At 35.6% G+C, this 23,810-nt stretch overlaps 2 protein-coding genes across 2 annotated transcripts; one reads left to right on the top strand and one right to left on the bottom strand.

The window, feature by feature from the left end:
- The first annotated feature begins 2,515 nt into the window (after positions 1-2,515).
- Positions 2,516-8,765, top strand: LOC121262498. The gene is made up of 6 exons (XM_041164990.1): positions 2,516-2,638; positions 2,742-2,825; positions 2,985-3,069; positions 7,257-7,345; positions 8,175-8,286; positions 8,472-8,765. The coding sequence occupies exons 1-6, from the start codon at positions 2,603-2,605 to the stop codon at positions 8,690-8,692; spliced, it is 627 nt and encodes a 208-aa protein (XP_041020924.1). The 5' UTR covers positions 2,516-2,602; the 3' UTR covers positions 8,693-8,765.
- A 625-nt stretch (positions 8,766-9,390) lies between these two features.
- On the bottom strand, positions 9,391-10,874 carry LOC121262497 (GDP-mannose 4,6 dehydratase 1). The gene has a single exon (XM_041164988.1). The coding sequence runs from the start codon at positions 10,691-10,693 to the stop codon at positions 9,581-9,583; it is 1,113 nt and encodes a 370-aa protein (XP_041020922.1). The 5' UTR covers positions 10,694-10,874; the 3' UTR covers positions 9,391-9,580.
- Positions 10,875-23,810: the final 12,936 nt, after the last annotated feature.

The raw sequence follows: 23,810 nt of genomic DNA, 5'->3' as shown, positions 1-23,810 counted from the left end.
ATAGTGTAATCTTTTTTATATAGGATATCACTTTCTCAACTTGATGGCATGGTTGTAAAAGTGGTATTTTATTCCTATTTAATATTAATTTTTTTTATTTAAACGTAAGAATACGTGAAAGGAGAATGTAGCATCTTTGTTGGTATGAAAGATGGTGGGTGATTGCAAGGGAATATGGGATCAAGTTCTCACCATGCTTCACTTACCTTGAGGAGGTCAAATCTGATTACAGTAGAAGATAGAAGTTGTATGCCACATTTTTTCCTCTGCTTCTGTGAAACATGTCTTCTTAAAGTCCTTGTTCTTATGATACATATACTAGTGCAAGTAGTCTTTGATAGTATTTGACCAATACATTCATTTGTAATTTTGAGTTTTGACCATCCTGTGCAAACAAAGGCCCATTATTTGGGTAGTTTCTTCCCTCATGCCAATTGTAGGTGGAGTGGCTCTGACATCTTTCACTGAGACATCTTCCAATATGCTTTTTGTTAGTTATTAGTCTTTTGCCATGTATACATATTTATGCTAGCCTTGAGAAGTCTAAAATTGCTTAGAATATAATGTAATTTCTAATTTATGGATTGTAATATAATGTAATTGCTTAGAATATAAAGCAAACATATTGTGTAAATGCCTTATGGATTGTAATATAGTGTAAGATATGTATTTTTATGTATTTTGTTTCAATACTTTTTTTTTTTTTTTTGTAACACACTATTTCCGATGATCTAGAATCATCAGAAATAATTTTTTTTGTCACAACCACTTATTTGTAGCAACAAGAATTGCCGCAGATAAGTGGTTAGACCACATTGGCGACTATTCATAATTTGTGGTCGCAAATGAGATTTTGTTGCAGCATAATCGCAACAATTGAAATTTTGCAAATGAGAATTTGAAACCACATATCAATATTATAATTGACATTTTTCTGCTAGAAAAAATTGCTGGGAAAAGTTCTACCGACAATAAATAACCATAGTTAGTTCTTTTTGGCAACGACATTTGAGACTATTTGCGGCGAAATAGAACGCTGCAATGGTACTTGATTTTTGTGACACTTTTTTGTCTTGCTGTTAAAAGTTTTTTAAGACAGATTAGTACCGACCATCTAGTGGCAAAAGTGTTCGGACGCCAAAATCTATTTGCGGCGCAATTTTATGTTTTTGCGACCATTTAAATCGCCACAAAAACTGCTATATGTTGTAGTGCATTCTCATCATGATCGGTCAATGTTCTACCATAAGTGCCTAGAGAACCAAGCTTGTTTAGCTAAACTATGTCTTTTTTAAACATGCTATAAAGTTACTCCTGTCTTATCTCCTTTCATTGTTGTTTAAGGATGACTATGTGAACCAATTTGCTTACTAGTCTTGATCATTACAAAGGAAGCTTCTACCAAGAGTCTAATGCCCATATTGCATAAGGAAAGAATAGAAGAAATCAATTTCCTAGCCTTCTATATGGAGTAACTTCGGTCTCGTGTTCTCTTAACTAATAAACTACTACATAATCTAAGAGAAATTCAACCAATGAGTTGGTTTTCGTTGGCATTTCACAAAGAGGTTTACTCAAGGTTCCTACTGCAAATGCGAGATGTTGTAGTAGATAGGATTGCACTAGTTCTAAACAATTTGTTGCAATTGAGGAAGATCTCCTACTCCACAACCTTCGATGGGACAATCAAAGCGCCAAGATCAATGTGCAATGTGGCGTGGCAAAACTTCCCACTCCTTTAAAAGGATTTGTGAAGATATCGCCTTGAGGGCTAAATTGAAAATAATTGTTGGTTTGGTAGGTTATGACAGGAAGAAGTTGCCAAATGGTTTCCCAAGGTGAAGGTGGTAAACAAGTAGCATTCAACTCGTTTCCCTGTGAAAGAGAGACAAACACGAGGAATGGGTAATTCTCTAAAATAACGTCGTTTTATTTTAAATTTTTTTTATATATATGGGCCGAAAGGACAAGTGAAATCTGGATTGGGCCAAGGCCTAGTCCAGCATCTGCCTCAGCCTTTATGCATGGGCATATGCCCACCTGATTCGGGCAGATAGCCTCACCCACCCAGGTGGGGCCAGGCCTAATAAATAGTATATTATTAAAGGATAATACTTTATCGACCGACAAAAGCCATTGATGATGGTTACCAAATGATTTTTTTTTAACTTAATGGTTGAGGAAATGTTTTTTAATAATATTATAAATTTTTTTAAAAAAATAATATTTAAGAATGTATGAAAAAAAAGTATTAAAAAAAATATTTGGCCTTATCGGTGTCGTGCTTCACACTCGTGACTCATTATTAAAATTGGCGTCTTAAAAAATGGTTTTAGGCTGCATTTGAATGTTAAACTGAGTTGAGTTGAGATGATAAAATATTGTTAGAATATTATTTTTTAATATTATTATTATTTTAGAATTTGAAAAAGTTGAATTATCTATTATATTTTGTATTAAGATTTAAAAAAATTGTAATGATGAGTTGAGATGAGTTTAAATTTCAAACGTACTCTTAATGTCCTGAAAAATGGAGAATTCACTCTAAAATCTTTCTAACGCTGCGTTTCGACTCTTAATCTGGAAGCACCGACCGGTGGCCATGGGTGCCTCAGAATCCATACTCTCAAGCTCACAGGTAGCTCCTCAATGACGCTTAAACTCCTATAATTATTTGCATTAATTGCCGGTTCTACTCTGCGCTGATTGTTATGTAAACGTCTGTTTTGCCTAACGCGAAGCGTCCGGCCGATGAAATCACCACAGTGTCCGAAGTATCGGAGGTCACCGACCCCATCTTAGAGAGACTCAAATCCCTCAAATTAGTATGTTTTTTTCTTTATTTTTTTTAAATATTGGATCGTGCTTTGAAATCTTAATGTTTTGGGTTCTCTTATTTATTAGTCATTCTGGTTTGAGTTTTGTGCTCGAAATCATTTTCAATTGTCCTTTTTTTCTAAGTTGTCTTGCTGTATAATTTGTAGACAACACCGATACTGACGTCAGCACCGACGGAGAGTAGTTTGACTGACATATTGGTGAGGAAACCTTCGTCTTCTTCGGTTCCAGGTGGGCTTCTCGTCGATTTGGTACATCAAAGGCTTTCCTTTATTTGCTATTCTAATTTATAAATGCATCCTAAAACTCTTTCTTGTTTTCACAGCCACATGTTAAAGCATAATTAGTTTTAGATAGTTAAGCTAAATTTGGTCCGAAAGGCATTATCCAAGAATACAGGGAGTGTACATGGATACACCCAACTACAGGAAGTAAAGAGGTCAAGAATGCCTGGAAACTAAAGCTAGGAAAACATAAATGGGCAGTCATCCAATTGTAAAGTGTGTTAAAAAAAATCTTTGAGCTCTTCTATTCATTGTGAGTCTTCAAAGCCTAGGTCGTTCCTTTCTCAGCGCATGCACCACCTAAGATCAGGACCGTTCTTCACAGGAGCCTATTGTGTTCATTGCCAAATCGTCCTTTCCAACATGCTAATAAATCTGAGTCTGTCCAGACATCACCTGATTTAAGCCCAAAGAGAAGGAAAACTGCTTGGCACATAGTGCTAGTAGCTATTTCACAATGGAGTAATAGGTGAACCACAGTTCTCCCATCCATCTTATAGATGCAGTATAACACCCCTTCCCTCATAAGGTTAGGAATGCTAATAAAACAATTGTTTAAGCGCCAAGTATACAAGATCCCATAAACAAAAGCAAATCAAACTTCATTAAATGAATTGAGAGTTATAGGTAGCATTTATTAAAAAAATTCTAAATCTTGTGCTAAATCATAAAATCACTTTAATAAATAAGCTAAAATCTTTAAAAATGGTCTAGGCCTCTGCCTCTTCTCCCCGGGGCCATATTTTGTCTTGTAGCTTCATCCTCGCATTGATCGGTACCTGGGATGGTCAACACGTAAAAACAAAACCAAGTCGAATATTCAATACGCAACTACTTCATATAGTGAACAATATGATCTAATAATATTTCATTTGTAAGGCTCTTTCATGATATAAAACATTCATTCTCATATATTCATTCATACATTTCCTTTCTAAACCTCATTGGCCAGCACACCTTTGCCTTGTGTGCACTGGCTAGCAATCTTTGTGATCTTGGCATCTCTTGGGACTAACAGGCAAGAAACTAGTCCTCCTCTAGAATGGACATCATTGGGTTCACTACCAATGAGCAACTCTTGGCATTGCAATCCGCTCCTCGACTCACCTTTGTATGTAAACCTACTTCATTGTGGCCAAATAAGAAAACATTAACAATCGAACATGCATTCATTTGCTATTCATTCCTTGCCTTACCCTACCTTAGCTCATCCTTTCCCTTCCTTTTTTTTTCATTCTTTTAATAGATAATATTTATATATACATCATGACATAGCAGAATATCACATTCACAATTCTCATAAGTAGGGGTACATGTAATGGCTAACAAGGAATAGGCTATACGCCATGTGATTGACTAACATGTACATCTCGTATAACTTTAGATGAAGAACATTTTGCTTACATGTTTAGCAAGAATAATATGATCATGGTTACGTACATAAAGCAAGGGTATGAACATTGTTACTTAGCTCTTATCCTTGTGCAATGCTCAGCAATCATGTCAACAATACCTAAATAGGTATATGCACAACACCGTGTCAATTCTATCTTACCACATCGTAATCTAAAGTTGTAAGCTGGCAGCATGTCACTAAGGTCACAACTTTGTCTCTGACAGTTTGACTGTTTTTTTTTTATAAGTTAGTTTGACAGTTTTTTTGGGGGGTTACCAATTCCAGCAAGGCATATTGAGTGGAACATGCTTTGACCTTTTCATATTAACATGAATGTGATGCTGTCCAGTGAATGGCAGCAGGTGTATTATGCAATATGCCAACTATTTTATCATCCATGGCATCACTTAAAACATGTTTATCAGCTGTGGATTTTCATGATTCATAAATGAATGCTTTTTGGTCATATCACATGCTGTTTCAATGTGTAAATGCATGCACTTGTAAACAGGTCACTGGGAATTGCACTTTTTATTCCTAGACTCTGTGCTACATTATATGCATACATACATATACCTACATGTTTTCATGTCTTTGGCATGTACAAAGTGCATGCAATTCACAAAACAGTGGTTCATTCTGAGGTTGTTGACAGCAACCCCTTTTATGCATTACGAAATTTATGGGCTTTGTGAGTAAAATCAGTGCTTTCATGATGAAAACTGGACCTCTAGGGTTGATTGGGCTTGTTAACAGTAAATTCTCTGCCACCGATGCATCCTTAGCTTGAGCAATGCAGAATAGATCCAGAAAGACCCCTTTAAGAGGCCCTCTCCACAGCACGCATCATTCCAGAACTTTATTTAAAATTCATTGTCCAACTCATATCTGGTAGGACGTTAAAAAACTCTCCCTAGCCCCATCTTATATTTTTCCATAATCAAACCCCATAAGTCCTGTTCACCTCATCAGATTTCCAGCCACCCCAAGGACTGCCATACTTTGAGAATATGGAAGTTGGTCTTGCGTGGAAACCTGGCTTTTATTTGTTCTAAACAAAATTTTATGAATTTAAATCTCAAAATAGCTTTAAATTGGAGCTTTATAGATCCTAATTTTAAATTAATTTTAAATGTAACAAACATTATCATGACTTGCAAAACGCCAAATATTCCAAGGCAACTGATATGTGAGACACCTTCTAAATTGTGGTAATACATCATCAAAAGGGTTGCTGTGTAACGCACATATGGTCTCATGAAAGAAAGTTGTGCATTGGATGGTTTGGTAAATGATGGCAAATGATGATGGTTTGTTTTAAAGCATTCCTACTTTCGTCTTTTATATTTTCCTTCGCCTCTTTTTCACTTCTTGCTTTAGGACCTGCTCTGCCTTGTTCTCATGCTTAATCTAGTTTGATTGAAAAAAATAAAAGCTGTTGTTCTTATTGGAACTTTTCTTCCTCTCAACTCATCTCACTACTATTCACAAATTCTAACTCACAAATTTCACTACTATTCACAAATCATCTCAACTCATCTCATCTCATTTCTCAATCCAAATGAGGATTGAGTATCATTTATTTATCAAAACTTAATCGAGTATCGTTTTATATCTACATAAGACATCACTGGTTTAGTGATCAGAAATGGTCAAGCAACCACAATAAAACGATAATTTGGTTGGATGTGGCACAGAGGTTCCTACTTCTTGAGGTGCAGTTTGGGTGTAGATGAGAGAAAAGTCTACTAATTCTTTCGTTCGTTAAAACACATCGATATGTCATTCAAGATCACTGCCTTGGCATTCTCTTGTATGAAACATCGATTTGTTAGATGTGCAGTGTGTACTAATAAAAAACAATTTGTTAGATGTGTACGTACTGATTTCTTTGCAAGTATAAACCCGAAAGGAGAGTCATGCATATAAACTTTTATACTCAAAGTCCAGTTGAAGGTGGAAGCTTGGCGGTCAAAGGAGGGGATAATGGAGCACCAAGACAAGGATTTTAATTTATTGGAAATTGGTCTGCTGATAACCTTTCTAAGTGCTTTCCATTGCCATTTCCATAAAGCATCGCCACCCTCCATCAACCTCCCTGCCTTTTTCAAATGCATCTTTTGGGGTGTTAACTCTTCCCCCTCCCCCCTTTTTTACGGCACCAGTTGTGCGCATACATAAACCATCTTAACCTTGTGTTAGGTTTCTTTCATTTACGTCGAGTTGTTCACTTGTTGGAAAATGCTGCATCCACCGAGGATGCAGCACGAGAAAAGTTACCGATTAATTTTTTATTTTATTTTTTTATATTTTGTTTTACGTAAGTGTTAAGGAAGTGTTTTTGAATGAGTTTATGAATTTTTTTTTTTAAAAAAAGGTTTAAAGGGATTTAAAAAATGCTTAAAAAAAACACAAAATAAAAAAAGTGCATTTTGCACTTATCAGTAGGAATCATTGGGAGCCACTGTTGGTGGCTCTAGCATGACCCTCATTTGTTATGGTTAACCATCTTAACCAAGATATATTTTTAAATTTTGAATGCTAAGCATCGAAGGAACTTAGTCATCATTGTCATCTATCTATAAATACTATGCACCAACTGAAGCATCATGTTTCACAAATGACATTTTGGGTATTTATTTATCTTAGCAGTTTTGCTATTTATCACTTTTTAAGCTGGAAACAAGTTTGGTTGGGAGGCTAATAGGTAATTATACTTTTTTCTCTGTTTGAAACAGCAACTGTGGATCCGAAGGTGCTGATGGAGCTCTTCTCAATATACCGTGATTGGCAGGAGAAGAAGATTCAAATGATTAGCAAAAACCAGGTTTCTGTCTAAACTTTTTGAGTTCAGAATTAGCTTAGTGAACGAGGAGATGACTTCAGTAGCAGTTGGGACTTGATTGATCTCATTTAAAGTGGATCCTTAAGAACATAAGTCAGATGAAGTTCTTTTGTTCTGTATCAATCTAGAATTGGATTAAGATTCAAGTTTGTCTTTGATACCATGATGCTATGACTCAGATATGCTTCGAAGTCATAATCAACTCTGATTTCAGCAGGTTCACAATTAAATTAATTATCAAACCATGGTTTTGCAGGTTCACAATGGATCTCATCCAAAGTGGATCTTTAAGTCACAATTAAATTAATTAAACTATGATTATGACATGCCAAGACGCATATCTTAATCAACATGCGTCTTGTTGATTAATTTTGGCCGCAAAATGGTAAAATGATCAATCAACCATCTTAACGTGGTTCAGATATTCTAGCTGGACATAGATGAGTTCAAAGCTACTTTTGGTTAATCCATAAAGCGAATTCTAAAGGAAAGATATGGGTGTGTATGAATACTTAATTGGATTGGATCTTAGCTCGGTCCATTTGATGCTTTAGCAGATGATAAAATTGCCATAGTTAACCAAGTAGAATTCTGCTTCTGATTCTGTGTTGGACTAGCATTTTTTTTTTTAAATGTCGGGGAATCTCTCCAAGGCAGGACTTTTCGGACCTACTCTTGCAGAGTAAACACCGGTCCCATGCACCGTATTCTTGAAAGTTTTTTATATATAGAACTGGTTAAATGGTTGGCTTTTTAGTGCGGCCCCAACTAGCATTTTTTTGGGTACATTTGATGTGATACATTATTGCAGGAAGAGATAGAAAACAAGATAGAAGTTGCTGATGCTTTGGCAGTAAAACTTCTAAAACGGTTCAATTACTCTGTTTCGGAAATGAAGACAACTTCACAACATTTATCAGGAGGTAATTGATTAGCTCAAGTCTCAGTTTCTTTGAATTATTCTGATGGACCCACTGAAATGTTTCTGGCACATGGGCCATAGTTTTGCATCACGATAGATCAACAGGGACTACTTTTGCAGATTCTGCTGCTTTTTATTATTGCCTGTGGACATTTATCGACTTTTTACCTTGGAAAATGCATTCAGTTCATGCCTTGCAGGTGGAGATTGGGGAGCTTAAAGGAAGGTTGACAGAGGTTCTTAGTAACTGTGACGCATTGTGTAAGAGGATTGCTTCAGAGGGACCAGAATCTCTCCGGTCATCTTTCAAACCATTCAAAATTGCCACCGACACAGAGATCATCAGTCGCTCATCTACTTCGCCCGGAGATTTAAACAAAATTCAGTCTCCTACAAAGCCAAGTTAGACTCGTGGATATTTGTGTTCTTCTACGAATTAAAAAATTTAAGGCTGAGTCAGTGAAGCAGTCCTTCGTGTGAGATCAGGTTTTTTATGTTCTAATTTTTGCTGCAAGTTGTCAAGAGTTAAGCCCAGTTTGGTTGTTAAATTCTACTGAGATCAACTCAATTCAATCTAATTTTAAACTGAGTCTAACATTTAAACACACAGCTCAAATCATTAAATTTATCTTAATTCAAAACTTCTTTATATGTGTGATCCACAACATTTTTCAATTCAACACTTCTTTACATGCAGGATTTACAATTTTTTTCAAATTTTCATAAATATATTTAAATTCATTCTAACATCTAAACTCATCTTAAATTACTCTCACAAAACTTATTCTATCATCTCAACTCATTACTATTTATAAAAAATTTAACTCAACATCTAAACCTAGTCTTAAATTAAAGTAGATTTACAGCAGAGATCTTGGAAACAAAAAAAAACACACCAAGATCTATTGCATTCTCTTCCTTTGAGCAATAATGACAGATTCGTAAAACGAAACAGTACCCAAGGTCGGCAAGATATGATCAACAAATGATCAGATCTAGCATCCCCGGAGAGATTCGGTTTCTGCAAGATCTCAAAGCTTCCAAATAACAGAATGACTTCTCGAAAAAGTAGAAGAATGGGAATCAAAGTGAGTGCAGACAACAATTGAACAAGTATGGATTTGATATAATCAAATAAATGGGGGGAGGGGGGATACAGGAAATCAAACAATTGATGACATGAACTTCAAAACACCATAACTATATAATTACTGAATCAAATCTATTCAGTACTGACTAGTACATTGAACTTGGAGCAGATCGGATGTGAACCAAAATTGGAGTAATATGGCTGATCAGGGTTGTTGCTGAGCATCCATGTAGCCAGCATCAACGAGCACCTTCTCCCTCTTGGCCAATTCAACATCCTCATCAACCATCATCTTCACCAACTGCTCAAAGCCCACCTTTGGCTTCCATCCAAGCACCTTCTTGGCCTTGCTTGCATCCCCTTTCAGATTATCCACCTCCGCCGGCCTGAAATACCTTTTGTCAATCATCACATGGTCCTTCCAATTCAACCCCACATACCCAAATGCCACTTTCAAGAACTCCTCCACCGTGTGCGACTCCTCCGTCGCAACCACGTAGTCGTCCGGCTTTTCCTGCTGCAGCATCATCCACATTGCCTCCACGTAGTCCCCGGCGAATCCCCAGTCCCTGGAGGCGCTGAGATTCCCAAGGAAGAGCTTGCTTTGGAGGCCGATCTTGATCCGTCCCACCGCACGCGTGATCTTCCTCGTCACGAAGTTCTCGCCCCGCCGCGGCGACTCGTGATTGAAGAGTATCCCATTGCACGCATATATCCCATACGCCTCGCGGTAGTTCACCGTGTACCAATGCGCGGCGCATTTGGACGCGGCGTATGGGGATCGGGGATGGAACGGCGTTGTTTCGGACTGGGGAGGCGGGGTCGACCCGAACATCTCCGAAGACCCGGCCTGATAGTATCGGATGTGGCTACGTCCAGTGGCGGCGATGTGGGACCGGACGGCCTCGAGGAGGCGGAGGGCCCCTGTGGCGACGACATCGGCGGTGTAATCCGGGATCTCGAAGGAGACGGCGACGTGAGACTGGGCGGCGAGGTTGTAGACCTCGTCGGGGAGGATCGTGTCGAGCCAGCGGCGGAGCGAGGAGGCGTCGGTAAGGTCGGCGTAGTGGAGCTTCATGCGGGCCTTGTGGGTGTTGTGGGGGTCGATGTAGATGTGGTTGATGCGCTGGGTGTTGAAGTTGGAGGACCGCCGGATCAGGCCGTGCACCTCGTACCCTTTGTCGAGCAGAAACTCCGTCAAGTACGAACCGTCTTGCCCCGTAATTCCGGTAATCAGCGCAACTTTAGGTTTTGAAGGAGCTTCGCCGTCGAATGTAGATCCGGATCCGGATCCGGAATTGTGGTTCTCCGACGCCATTGTTTTCAAGCACGTTTAATCAGTCGGGTCCTCGGGGGGAACACTAGAGAGAGATACAGAGAGCGACTGTCGTGAATGGAAAGTGGGACGCGAGTAGGAGGGTTTAATGGTGCTTGAAAAAATGGTATGCGCTATTCCGGTTTCTCACCTTCAACCAATAAAGGGACGACACCTCACTATGGCCAACGTGGTTGAAGAGACTGCAATGGACTTTTTTATCCTCGCGGCGTCGGTGACTCGGTCCATGATGATGGGGCCTTGGCGGGCCGAGTTTAACCCGTTGCTGTAACAAGGACCGACTCTACAAGAACAAAGGGCGGATCTAGTTTTGGACATATTTTATAATCGAATTAGTATATATTATTTTTTGAGATTTGAATAATCGATATTGCATCAATTACATCTCAATACTTTTGATTTTATCGATTTTGATCCGGTTCGGTCTATTTTTTTAGTATATTATATAGTATATATAATACATTATATATATTATATTATAGTATATTATAATTATATTATAGATTATAGTGATATACTATAATATATAATATAGTGATACATTATAGTATATTATAATATATAGTGATATAGTATTAGTATAACTATTAATACAATAGACTATACTGATAATATATAGTTATTTATATAGGATTTTAAAATTTAAAATTATATTAATTAGCAATTTATCATATAATATAAAATTATTTATATATAAAAATTATATAACACATATTTTATACAATATAAAAATTAAAATATATATATGAACCAGTTCGGTTCGGTCCAGTGTTTGAAAAATAAAAATCGGAAGCGGACCGATTTCAATCAATTTTGAGAAAAATGAACCAATATTAGACCGGACCAAACCTGGTACCAAACCAAATCCACCGGTTCACCGATTTTTTTTTACCCTAGATGGGAGTAGAGAATTTCTATTGAAGATGCCCTTTGACAATTACTTGATCTAATTAATAAAAATTCTTATTTTTTATTATTTTTTAACATTTCAAATTTTTTTAGAATAAGATTCAGTTCGAAAATTAATTTTCCTTTTAAATTGAAAAAAATTAATATTATTTTTAATTAGATAGGCTTTATATTTTAATATTTGTCATCTTAAGGTCTTTTTTAGTTTTAAAATTATAGTATTTTATTAGGTCAGGGTCAATTACATTTCACCCCATAAACTACCTCCCAATTCTCCCATGTATGCATAAGCTTTGATTCAATGGAACATATATCATATTTTGAAGTTTTATATTCAATTTGCCCCTTTTGTTAAAAATCTACCGTTAATCCAATCTCTTGATAAAAACAGCAAACCTGTTATTTATTTTACATGATTTTGCTCCAATTTTAGTGGGTGTGGAGTGATTGGAAGCAATTACTTAATGCTCCCCACATGTTGTTGGGGTGAAGACTGGTTTTGGAGTTGAAAATCGAGAAACAGAATGTTTGCTTGATGTATGTTCAAGCGAAACTCAACCCGTGAGTTCGCTCGACGTGCGCTCGACAGTAGGTTCGAGCGAGACACAAACCCTAGTGTTCGGTCGACCTCTGCTAGACACCCCGCTCGAGCCAATGTTGATTAGTCGTTGGCTTGATGCACGCTCGACACGACGCTTGAGCAAAGAACACAGTTTTTTCCCAATTAGAGTTTTCAGCACCGTTTGCTATAAATATATCATATTTGACTTGTTTTGTATAGTTTTTAGCATATTTTTTAGAGAAAACAATTGTCAAATAAGTGCATATTGTGTGAGAGAGCAAAAAGCCCTAGAGAGTGTGAGTTGAGATTGAGTGATTGTAATCTCTTCTGGTTAGTAAGATTTCTGCAGTTCTATAGACGTAGGCAATCTGCCGAACCACGTGTATTGTACGTCGTGCGCTTGATTGTGCTTGCTTTTACTTTATTTGTCATCATTGGAGTGTGTACGTTTTGCACAACAACTGGTATCAAGAGCCAAGATCGGATCTGAAAGAGAATGATAACTAGAGATAAAATGAACGCACTCGGGATCAAAAAGTTCGACGGCACTGATTTTGGGTACTGAAAGATGCAGATTGAGGACTATCTCTATGGGAAGAGGCTCCATCTTCCACTGTTGGGAAAGAAGCCTGAGAGCATGGATGATGCTGAGTAGACCCTATTAGATCTATAGGTTTTGGGGATTGTTCAACTAACCTTGTCCAAAACAGTGGCACACAATGTCAATAAAGAGATAACCACGGTGGATCTCATGGCGACTGTCAAGTATGTAAGAAAAGCTATCTGTGAATAACAAAGTGCACTTGATGAAGAAATTGTTCAATCTGAATATGTCGGAAGGTATGTCTATAACCCAACACTTAAATAAATTCAATACGATTACAAATCAACTGTCTTCTGTAGAGATTGAGTTTGATTATGAGATCAAAGCGTTGATTCTGCTGGCATCGCTGCCAAATAGTTGGAAGGTCATGAAGATGGCTGTGAGTAGTTCAGCTGGCAAGATGAAACTGAACTACAATGACGTACGTGACATGATCCTTGCTGAAGAGGTACATAGTAAACAGAATCAAGAAAATCAAGAAAGTGTTGAGGATGATGCGGTGAATGTAATGGCAGAAGAAATTTATAATGTCTTCCTTCTTGCAATGCACAGTCTGATTGATTATTGGGTGTTAGATTCAGGGGTTTCGTTTCATAGCACCTCACATTGAGAAATCATGCAGAATTATGTTGCTAGTGATTTTGGGTGTATGCGGCTGATGGAGAGGCACTGGATGTAGTGAGAGTGGGTGATGTGCACATCACAATTCCAAACAAGAGCGTGTGGACTTTACAGCAAGTCAGACACGTTCCAGATCTGAAGAAAAACCTGATCTTTATAAGACAGCTTGGTGACAGTGGTTATGCAGTAGCGTTTTCTGGAGGAGCTTGGAAGATCACTAAGGCTGCACCGGTCTTAGCGCATGGTAAGAAATCTAACTCTTTGTATTTAACATCAGAGTCCAGTGATGTGCAGGAAAATATAAAAGTGCAAAAAGGCATGCTTGATCGTGTGAAATATATGAGGAAGTCAAAGAGAGTCAGCTTTGTCGTTCTTCATGAAACCCTGAGAAAGTTGGCTGAAGTTGCCTAGATCGGTTTGAGACCGGATATTCCTAGTGTAGTGGGAGTTGTGAGTCACCCAATAGATGTGCTGATTAAAGGCGATGTATGTGGAAGATTGAAGTCGGGCTTGACTTCAGTGCGTCTTCTAGCTTGAAGACAGGAGTTGTGAGCTGTAGAAATGATAGGGCTTGTTTGGAAACAGTGGTTGGCATGTGGAGACCCAATCTCCAAGTGAGAGATTGTTGGGGTGGAGACAGGTTTTGGAGCTAAAAATTGAGAAACAGAGTGTTTGCTCAACGTGCACTTGAGCAAAACTCAACTTGTAAGTTCGCTCGAGTCCTGCGCAACAGTGGGCTCGAGCGAGACACAAACCCTAGTATTCGCTCGACCCCTCTTACACCCCGCTCGAGCCAATGTTGATTGGTCGTTCACTCGATGCACGCTCGACACACCCCTCGAGTGAAGAATTGAGTTTTTGCCAGATTAGGGTTTCCAATGTTGTTTGCTATAAATATATCATATTTGATTTGTTTGTATGACTTTCAACATATTTTTTAGAGAGAGCAATTGTCAAGTAAGTGCATATTATGTGAGAGAGCAAAAATTCCTAGAAAATGTGAGTTGAGATTGAGGAATTGTAATCTCCTCTGGTTAATAAGATTTATGTAGCTCTGTGGACGTAGGTAATTTGCTGAACCACGTATATTGTGCGTCATGTGTTGATCGTTCTTACTTTTACTTTATTTTTCATCGTTGGAGTGTGTATATTTTACACAACACATATTTGCATTGTGAGAGTGGGGAAGACTTCTTTTGTGGATGCTCCAACTTGTTACTCTTGTCTTTCTAATTCTTATGACAAATAATTCATTAGTTTCTTTAATAAACTATAAATCTTCTTTTTTTCCTTTCCATTGGAATAAAAAATGGAATATTGAAGTATTATATTTATGCAATGGTAATCTTTTTAAAACTAATATTTCATTATGAACTATTTGCAACTTTTATTTTTTATTTTTTATTTTTTATTTTTTTACATATAAAGATATAAACCGATTCAATACTCCACTCAAATACACTATTTCAACCTATATATTGTTTAGCCAAAATAAATTGTCCTATAAACCGTTTCATTATACATAAAAGCAGAGTCATATGATTCCGACGTAACATTCTACCCATAAAAGTAGGCTATTATTGGCAATAATTGGTATATAAAATGAAATCTTGAAGTGTTATGTTTATAGAGCAGTAATCCTTTTAAAAGCAATGTTTTTATTATGAACTGTTGTAACTTTTAAGTTTCATTTATTTTTTACATATAAAAATATAAATTGATTCAAAACTTCACCCAAGGGCACTATGTCAACCTATATATTGTTTCGTCAAAATAAACCGTCCTATAAACCATTTTGAATTTATCCACTATAAAACCCTATCTCTCTCTAGATCTATCTCCCTCATACACTTGAAGTGTTATATTTATGGAGCGGTAATCCTTTTAAATCAATATTTCATTCTAAAATGTTGTTAACTTTTAAATTTCATTTCTACTCTTACATATAAAGATATAAACCGATTCAAGACTCTATCCAAATGCACTATTTCAACCTTTATATTGTTTCGTCAAAATAAACCGCCCTATAAACCGTTTTGAATTTCTCCACTATAAAACCATGTCTCTCTCTAGATCTATATTTCTCATACACAACAATCCACACATTACGTGGGTTATAGGTTTGTTTAGTTTTAATGGTTAATGTCATCTTATTACAGAGGTAGATAAAAGCTAGATGATTAGAGTGTGGTATGTAGAATTTTCTTTAAAGAATTATTCAATTCTCAAGTCAGTACGTAGAGTACATAATCTACATCACTAAATGATAAGATTTATGCCATAACAGTCAAATTTTAAAATTTATTTTTAAATCAAATTATAACATATAAACATTTACTATACGTGCTCTATGCATTAGCTTAATAATAGAATTTTTTAAATAAATAAAATATGTTAAAAATAAAAAAACATTATACATTTGAGAAGAGAATGAAAAATAAAACTTTTATTGGAGACAAAAAATTAAAAAAAAATTCTAAAACACTGATCTCATGGTCATGTCTCTCATCCAAGCATGCTTGATAAAGCGATGCTGTGAATACAAAGCACAAAACATGCCTTCGTGGATCCAAAGAAAAGTCAATCGCAAGGCAAAAGTCTCACATCTCATGTCGTTTCCCATGCCCAAGCCCATCGATCGAATCTACACTCTTGGGCGCTTTTATTTTATACTCTTATATATTAAAGAAGTTTCATTAAATAATAAAAAAATAATAGAAATGGCTTATTAAAAGACATAATCCATTCATGATAAGGAATTTAAGCAGTCTCCCAATCGGTTCAACTCTCAACCATCAATTGTTTAGATAATTTAGAGCACCGCTTACGCTTAAACGAATCTGATTTCGCTTAGACGTCAAATCGGGAATGAAAGGCATCATTCAATATGGTGTAGCATAGCAGAAGCATATGACTTCAATTTCGTGAGAGTGTTAATGGAGCAGAAGCAGCTGCATAAGAAGAAGAAGAAAAGATATGAACGCTCCCTACCGCTATGAATGTTTCGTTGTCCCTAAAGGCACCAAAAAGTATCTCTCTACAATGATTTATCTCTAAACCCCACTCTTTCTAACCCTCATAGCCCAGTTTGGTTAGCCAATACAGATGAGATATTTTCATCTCATCTATTCTATACAATAGTTTTCTCTATCCAAACACACTATATTTCATCTCTAAATTTTAAAAACATTCACTTAAATAAATATTAATGAACAGTGAATAAAGACAGTGAACAGTGCGTGAATATTGCAAAACTGGCATGAATAGTATGTGAACAGTGTGTGAACAGTGCACTTTTCGACTCTCTAATCAATAGTGGGACCCACACCTTTTTCAAATCCCAAAAGTTAAAGACTATCTCATCTCATCTCACTATCCAAACACAAATTTTTTTTACAAACTATGTTATCTCATCTTAATTCAAACATTTCACTACTATTCAAAATATCTCATCTGAACAACGTAACCAAAAAGGGCCTTAGTTTCTTTTAAGTTTTAATTTTCAAGGTGTCGTACGAGAGTGACACGAAGATAATCAACGTTGCGTCATTCACCGTCAAGAGGGAGGACCACACAATCGGCAACATTTTTCGCATGTACTGTCTTCGAATTGCTTATTCCATTATCTTAAGTTAATAAAACTCTTGTTTTTCTTACTTTTTTTCGTCTTTATCAGGCAATTACACAGGGACCCGAATGTTTTATTTGCCGGGTACAAGCTTCCTCACCCCCTTCAGTATAAAACCATTTTTAGGGTTAATGATCTTCTCTGCCCTCTTCCTTTTTTATTAAAAAAATCTTTATGAAATTAGTAGAATCATATGACTTCGACGTGACATTCTATCCATAAAAGTAGACTATTGTTGGCAATAATTAGAATAAAAAAATAGAATCTTGAAATATTATGTTTATGGAGCGGTAATCCTTTTAAAAACAATGTTTCCTTATGAACTTTTGTAACTTAGTTTTATTTCTTTACTTACATATAAAGATATAAATTGATTCAAGACTCCACTCAAAGGCACTATTTCAACATTTATATTGTTTCGTCAAATTAAACAACCCTACAAACCCTTTGGAATTTCTCCACTATAAGATCCTATCTCTTCAGATTAAGGATACGGATTGTATGAAAATCGTCTATCTATACATAAGAGCATAATACACTCGATTTCCCATAGGGTGAGAATGACATGTAAAAAGGGTTATGCATATATCATTACTCTTTACATAAACAATTAATCAACACTCAGTTTGTTAGGCTGTGCTTCTGAAGTGCCAACTTGTGGCCACTTTGGATAGCTTCTATCTCTTCTGTTCTTCCCAGTTTCGGGAAAAAAAGCATCCAAAGGCGTTTAGCTCATATCTAAACAGCCTTAATCAAGCCAGGCTGGCTGTGAGGCATGCTTAGATTTGTCATTCTGTTTGCGAACTATTTGGATGAACTTGAAATATCAGATCAGTTGGTGAAATTTATTATAATCTGGAGACTAGAGTCTTATTTTCATGAATTGTTGTTGGGTTTTCTGCAGGTTTCTTGCACAATCTGGACATCAAGTTTGGGAAGAAAGAACTTCAAGAGGATTGTTAATAACAATTCATTTGGAAAGAATGTATGATTATGATGTTTTCCTTTGGAGTATGCAATCATGTGAAGATAAAGGTTGAAAGAACAATGAGCAAATGACAGTATTTCTTACATTGTTTTTGCAAGAATTGCTAGAGTGCTTACATTTATCAATAAGTACTCTTTCCTTCCTTCTCCTCATGTTTGCTTTTCTTGGCCTCGATGAAGTAGAAACACAGGCAGCAAGGGAACTTAAACAAGAACTTCATATCTTTTTGTTATTATGATTTCAAATACTTGAAGAACATTATGTATATAGAAGTTAGAAATCCTCCCCGACTCTGTTTTTATTATTCATTTTCTTTTGCATTGATTCCTCTCCACCTTTGAATCCTATTCGTGTTTGATGGGAGCTTTAATGTAGTTGAGGCTGTGAGCCTTGTTCTTATTTCGGTAGCTGTTAGTTTAGACTTTTTATGCTTTCTGTTAGAAGGGGCAGTGAGGAATCCTTCTGTTATAGTGGGGAATCAGACGGAGAAGAATTATCTTGATCATTGTTGAAATTTCTGAAGTTTGTAAGGAGGTTGGGAGGCCCTTTAAGCACTCCCGTGGCTAAATGCAATTATCTGTTTCTCTTCTACTTTTTGTCAAACACCTGTGATGCAACTTAGTTTTTCCATTACAATATACCTCTGCTATTCGTATTCCATTCCTGATTACAACCAGTGAATTACAGTAAGCATCCTAACACTTTTCTAACACCCTATTCTTCGTCGTCTTCTTCTTGAGTTTTTCATTCTTTTGTAAGAGTTTTATTTAAACTCAATGTCCCACACACCCATCTTGATAGAGTTTGAAATAATTCAAAACTTATTAGTTAATAGATGAGTTATAATGGGATAAGAAAACTCCTAAGAGATAAGATTAATTTTATATCTCTAATCACAGTCAAATACAAAGTCTTAGATTTCTTGATGGTCAGAAATCTATGAATAGCACTGAGAGGTTTTAGGGTTCTCACCTACAACATTAGAGTGCCTCTAGCCATCGAGAGACACTAGTGAGGCTAACTTGCTAGGGTGATCCTTCTCTCATAGTCAGATAAAATTCTTCATCGAACAGATTGAAATTATCCAAGTACCCCTGTAATGCAGTGAAAATATCTACCAATTCACTCAACAAATTGGTTAGTTTTCAAGCATGCAATTAATTTGATAAATAATCAAATACATAAAATAAATAAATTGCATAACACTAAGATTGGTATCGAAAGGAAACCCTTTAAAAAACTTTTTAAAGGTAAAACCCTACGGGCAGCCAAATCCAGGAAATTCAATTTTATTATTTGAAAATCAATTACAAGTACTCATCAATTACAAAACCTTTGCAACTTGACTCTCTTACTTGCCCAGACAAACGACCCGTTTGTCTTCTACTGCGGTAGCAGCCAGAACTTCTGGCGATCTTCAAATATTGACTTTCCTCCTAGAACTCTAGAGGCTGAAATCCATTCACACCATCATCCACGCTCGAAGCACGATCAAACTCAAAAAGAGATCACAAATATGAAAATTCACCAAGGAATTTTCTCACCAAATAATGTACTAGAAAGTGCTATAGAAAATATGTAGATCTGAATCACTGTAGATCTTAACCAGTAGGATCCTTTAAATAAACAATCTGAAAAGAGTTCCAGTTTCAATAGGATTCTGCTGACGGATAGAATCTGTTGCGAAGATATCTCTTGACGGATTGCTGACATGTCGCGATAACTTTTCTCTGCAGTAACTAATTTCTGTTCAACTTCTGTTCTCGATAACTTTTTGATAGTTCGAATTCTTTCTACTTGATATCTTTTTTTTTTAATCTTCTATCCAGATCACTTGATATCTCCTATCTTTTTGAACATTCAATCTTGATCAAAAGTCTTTTGAACCTTTATCTATTTAACCACTTATCTTAGAATTCAAATATTCATAGATAAAGATAAAGACAAACATTTATCTATTAATCTATTTATTTTTGAATTTAAATATTCATATATTAAGATAAAGACAAATTACATTCATCCAATAATTCAAATAGGTCCTATTCATCTAATCATAGCCAACAAACTTTTACATCAACAATCTCCCCATTTGTCAGATTGGTGACAAAACCAACTTGATGAATGTAATTTAAAACCTGTCAACAGCTCAAACAGTAGACCAAGAGACCGAGTAGAGATTCTAGGTAAAAATAATGACATAGAACAATGACTAAGATTAAATTTCACAAGATTTAAAATCTAAGCTTGTTCTAGTCTGAGAGTTGAATTATATCCATATTTTAGTTTTCCCCCTCAATATTAAATTTTATTAATCAGAACAATAAAAATTCATTCAACTCCCCCTCAACAACACACTCATTCAAACTCCCCCTAAAACTCATAATACGAATTTTATAATATCCGAAGTAAATCAAATTTCCAATATATCTCCCCCTTTTTGTCACTAATCTGACAAGACTCATAACTCCCATATGTCTCAACTTTTTATGGATTAAATGCATCTGATGTATGAGTATGAATGCAAGTAAAATCATGACAAAATGAATAAAGTAGCTTAGTTGAGACATAAAAACAAACACTTTGTGGGCACTAGTTAAAAACCGAGAGGTAGAACGCAACAACCCACCAAAATCATCCTTAATACATGAGTAAAATACTCTCATATGATCAACTATGTCAATGCCCACTCTGTCCAATCAAAATCGCAGCCTCAACATCATAAATTAACAATCAAAATCTCAATTTTCTGATATTGATGTGCCGAAACCTAGAACTGGAAGGAGAGAGTGATTTGAATAAACTCAAAATTTTACCATGAATTAGTGATGGAGAGCCTTTAGTCAAGAAACTGGGACCCGAGTATTTCTCCCAATTAAATCGTAGAAGATATGGAAGAGATGAGGAAGGCTACGGCTTGGGTATAGAGAGTGTCGTGAGTTGTGTATCGGAAAATTTAGAGAAATAAACTCGGGGCCTGGGCATGTGACTTAAGTCACTTAAGAGACTAAGGACTATGCACGTGCTTTGTGCCTTAGAGTCCCACTGGGACTTAGAAACAAAAAAGAGACGCACCACTGAGACTTATGCCAATATATTAGAAACCAAGTCCCAGACTTAAACCAACATCCAACACTTACCCAACCAAAACTTATATTTTATATTTTTATCACTTTGTTTATTTTACATAAAAACGATAAGTAAAAAAAAAATAGAAAAAAATAATCTTTTTTTTTATACATAAACAATTAAGCAAGTAACATGCCTAGATGCATCTTAGTTCAAGCATAATGTCACTCACAAAATAAATTCAATAGAGTACATCCTTTTATTTGCAACAATCACTATGGATATTCACTCCTCATAAGATCATCAATGTCAAAGTTCATGTGAGTGTGTGAGTGAGCAAACTTATATAAAATTAACTCTTTATTTCTTTTTCTCTTCAATATATTTTTGATAAATTTATTCATGAGTATTTTCTTCTTATAGATTCTCCCAAGAGATTGTCATTCACCTCAAAAATTAAACTTTATGCTAGGGCCTAGATACATGAGTATTTCCTCCAAACACTAGTTTGCACAACCCCTTTCATGTCTATTTTTGTTACTCATCTTTTTCCACAATGATTTGAGCCACGATTTTTTCTATAAGAATTTAAGGAATAGATCCGTGTATGGTGTTTGTCTTTTTCTGCAATGATATAACACCGATTTTTTCTATAAGGATCAACTATTTGTGTTTGGCAATGGAAGATCTTTTTATTATTGTAATAGGTTAAACTAGCATTAGTCAATTCAAGACATGGACTCCCTCTATGGTGAGCATCTCAATAATAAATATAGAACTTAATTATAAGGTGCATACACATAAGTTTCTCACAGTGCTTTGTAAATGAACTTTGTCAAGATGACCCAAAGGGTTATTATTCATAAAGTAAACTGCACAAAGTAGAGAGATGCATAAGTTTAAAAATTTATTTTGTGAGAACACATGTGCTCAAAACTTTGACTTATTAAGCATGCACTTCCAAAAAAAAAAATAAAAACAAACTAGAAAAATTTTTCTATTATTTTTCTTATTTAAAAACTGAAAATAGAAACATAAATTAAGAACAGAAAAATAAAATGCATGTCCTAGACTAATAAAATTAAATGCAAGGAATGCAAGAACATACAAGTGGTCCTATCAATTAATGTGACACGACATCTTCTTTGATCACCCACTTTACTTTAAATTTTGGTATATTATTTTCATCAACACTACTTTGTATGAACTTTTCTTTATTGTGAAGGTAAAATTCTACTAGTTCACCAAGCTTTAGAGTTATGAAGGTGATTTGTTGACTCATCTCATCAACTTGATTTTCTAGAGTCTTTCCCTTCTTTTTTAGATTTCTTTCACCTCCATTTTTCTTCACTTTATTCAAGTTAAAGCAATATGGTCTTATATGACCAAGAATACCACGATGATAACAAGTAGGAATAAACTTACCTTTGAACTTACCTTGGTTGGGCTTCTTTGTCATTGATCTATCGTGCGAGACTCTTGGAACATGAGTTTTAGACACGGCTTTGTTTGGAGCTTCATCATCTGGACTTCCTTTAATAAAAATGATACATTTTGATGAAGTGGTAGCAGATGATGAGCCTTTAAGTTCCATACCTTGAGAAGTTGTATACCCCAAACCTGTGCGATCACAACTAGATCTTTGAAAACTCAACATCTCTTCTAATTTATGTGTTGCTGTTTTTTTCTTGCACTCTTGAAACTTTTCCAATTCTTTTTCAAGTGTAGCCTTTTAAGCCTTCAAACTTGATATCTCAACTTCAGAATTTTTCAGTCCCTCGGAAAGGTTATTCTTTTTATTTTCTACAGCTGTGAGTTTATTGTACAGCTTCTTGTTCAGTTTTTTTAACTTGACCACTTCTTCACATAAATCATTATAAGCTTCATGTACACTCAACTCATGGTCAGCATCAATAATAGATATATTCGAGTCACTATCATCAAATTCACTTTCAGATTTTATATCCGCAATATCAGAAAAATCATTAATAACAGTAGAAAAAGTCATAAAAGAATTTTCACCATAAGATGATGAACTTGAATTTTCAGATTATAAATTTTCACTAAATGTGATATTTAATGTTTTTCCTTTGTTTTCCATAAAGTTTGGACATTCAATTCTTATATGACCATAATCTAAGCATTCATAGCACTTCACTTTATCTTTTTGCTTAGATTTTCCTATATTCCATTTTTCAGAATAATTTTTTTTTTTTTTTTTTTTTGCAGAAAATTCCTTACCTTGTTTTTGCTTTCCACTAGCTTTCTTGGTAAACAAAAATTTTCTGATTTTCCTTGCAATGAGATCTATATCCTCATCGTTCAAACTTTCTTTATCAGAAAAATCAACTTGATCATCATTTATTGTTTTTAAAGCAATGGACTTACCTTTTCTTGTTTGAAGAAGTGAGGATTCATACGTTTGTAAGGAACCGACTATCTCTTCAACCTTTATTGCATCCAAATCCTTACTTTCCTCAGTGGCAGTAACTTTAGGCCGAATTCTTTCAGGTAGAGACCTCAAAATCTTTCTCACAACCCTTGAATCTTCCACATTCTCACCGAGATTAAACCTAGAATTAACAATATCGTTAAGCTTAGAATAAAAATCATTAAAACTTTAATCTACCAGCGTTTTAATCTCTTCAAATTTTGAAGTAAGCAATTGTAATTTTGAATTTTTCACAATTTTTGTTCCTTTGTGTGTAACCTCCAAGATAT

The sequence above is a fragment of the Juglans microcarpa x Juglans regia genome, chromosome 4S (assembly GCF_004785595.1).
Source record: "Juglans microcarpa x Juglans regia isolate MS1-56 chromosome 4S, Jm3101_v1.0, whole genome shotgun sequence".
In the NCBI taxonomy this organism is placed as follows: domain Eukaryota; kingdom Viridiplantae; phylum Streptophyta; class Magnoliopsida; order Fagales; family Juglandaceae; genus Juglans; species Juglans microcarpa x Juglans regia.
This window is presented reverse-complemented; position numbering and strand designations above follow the sequence as displayed.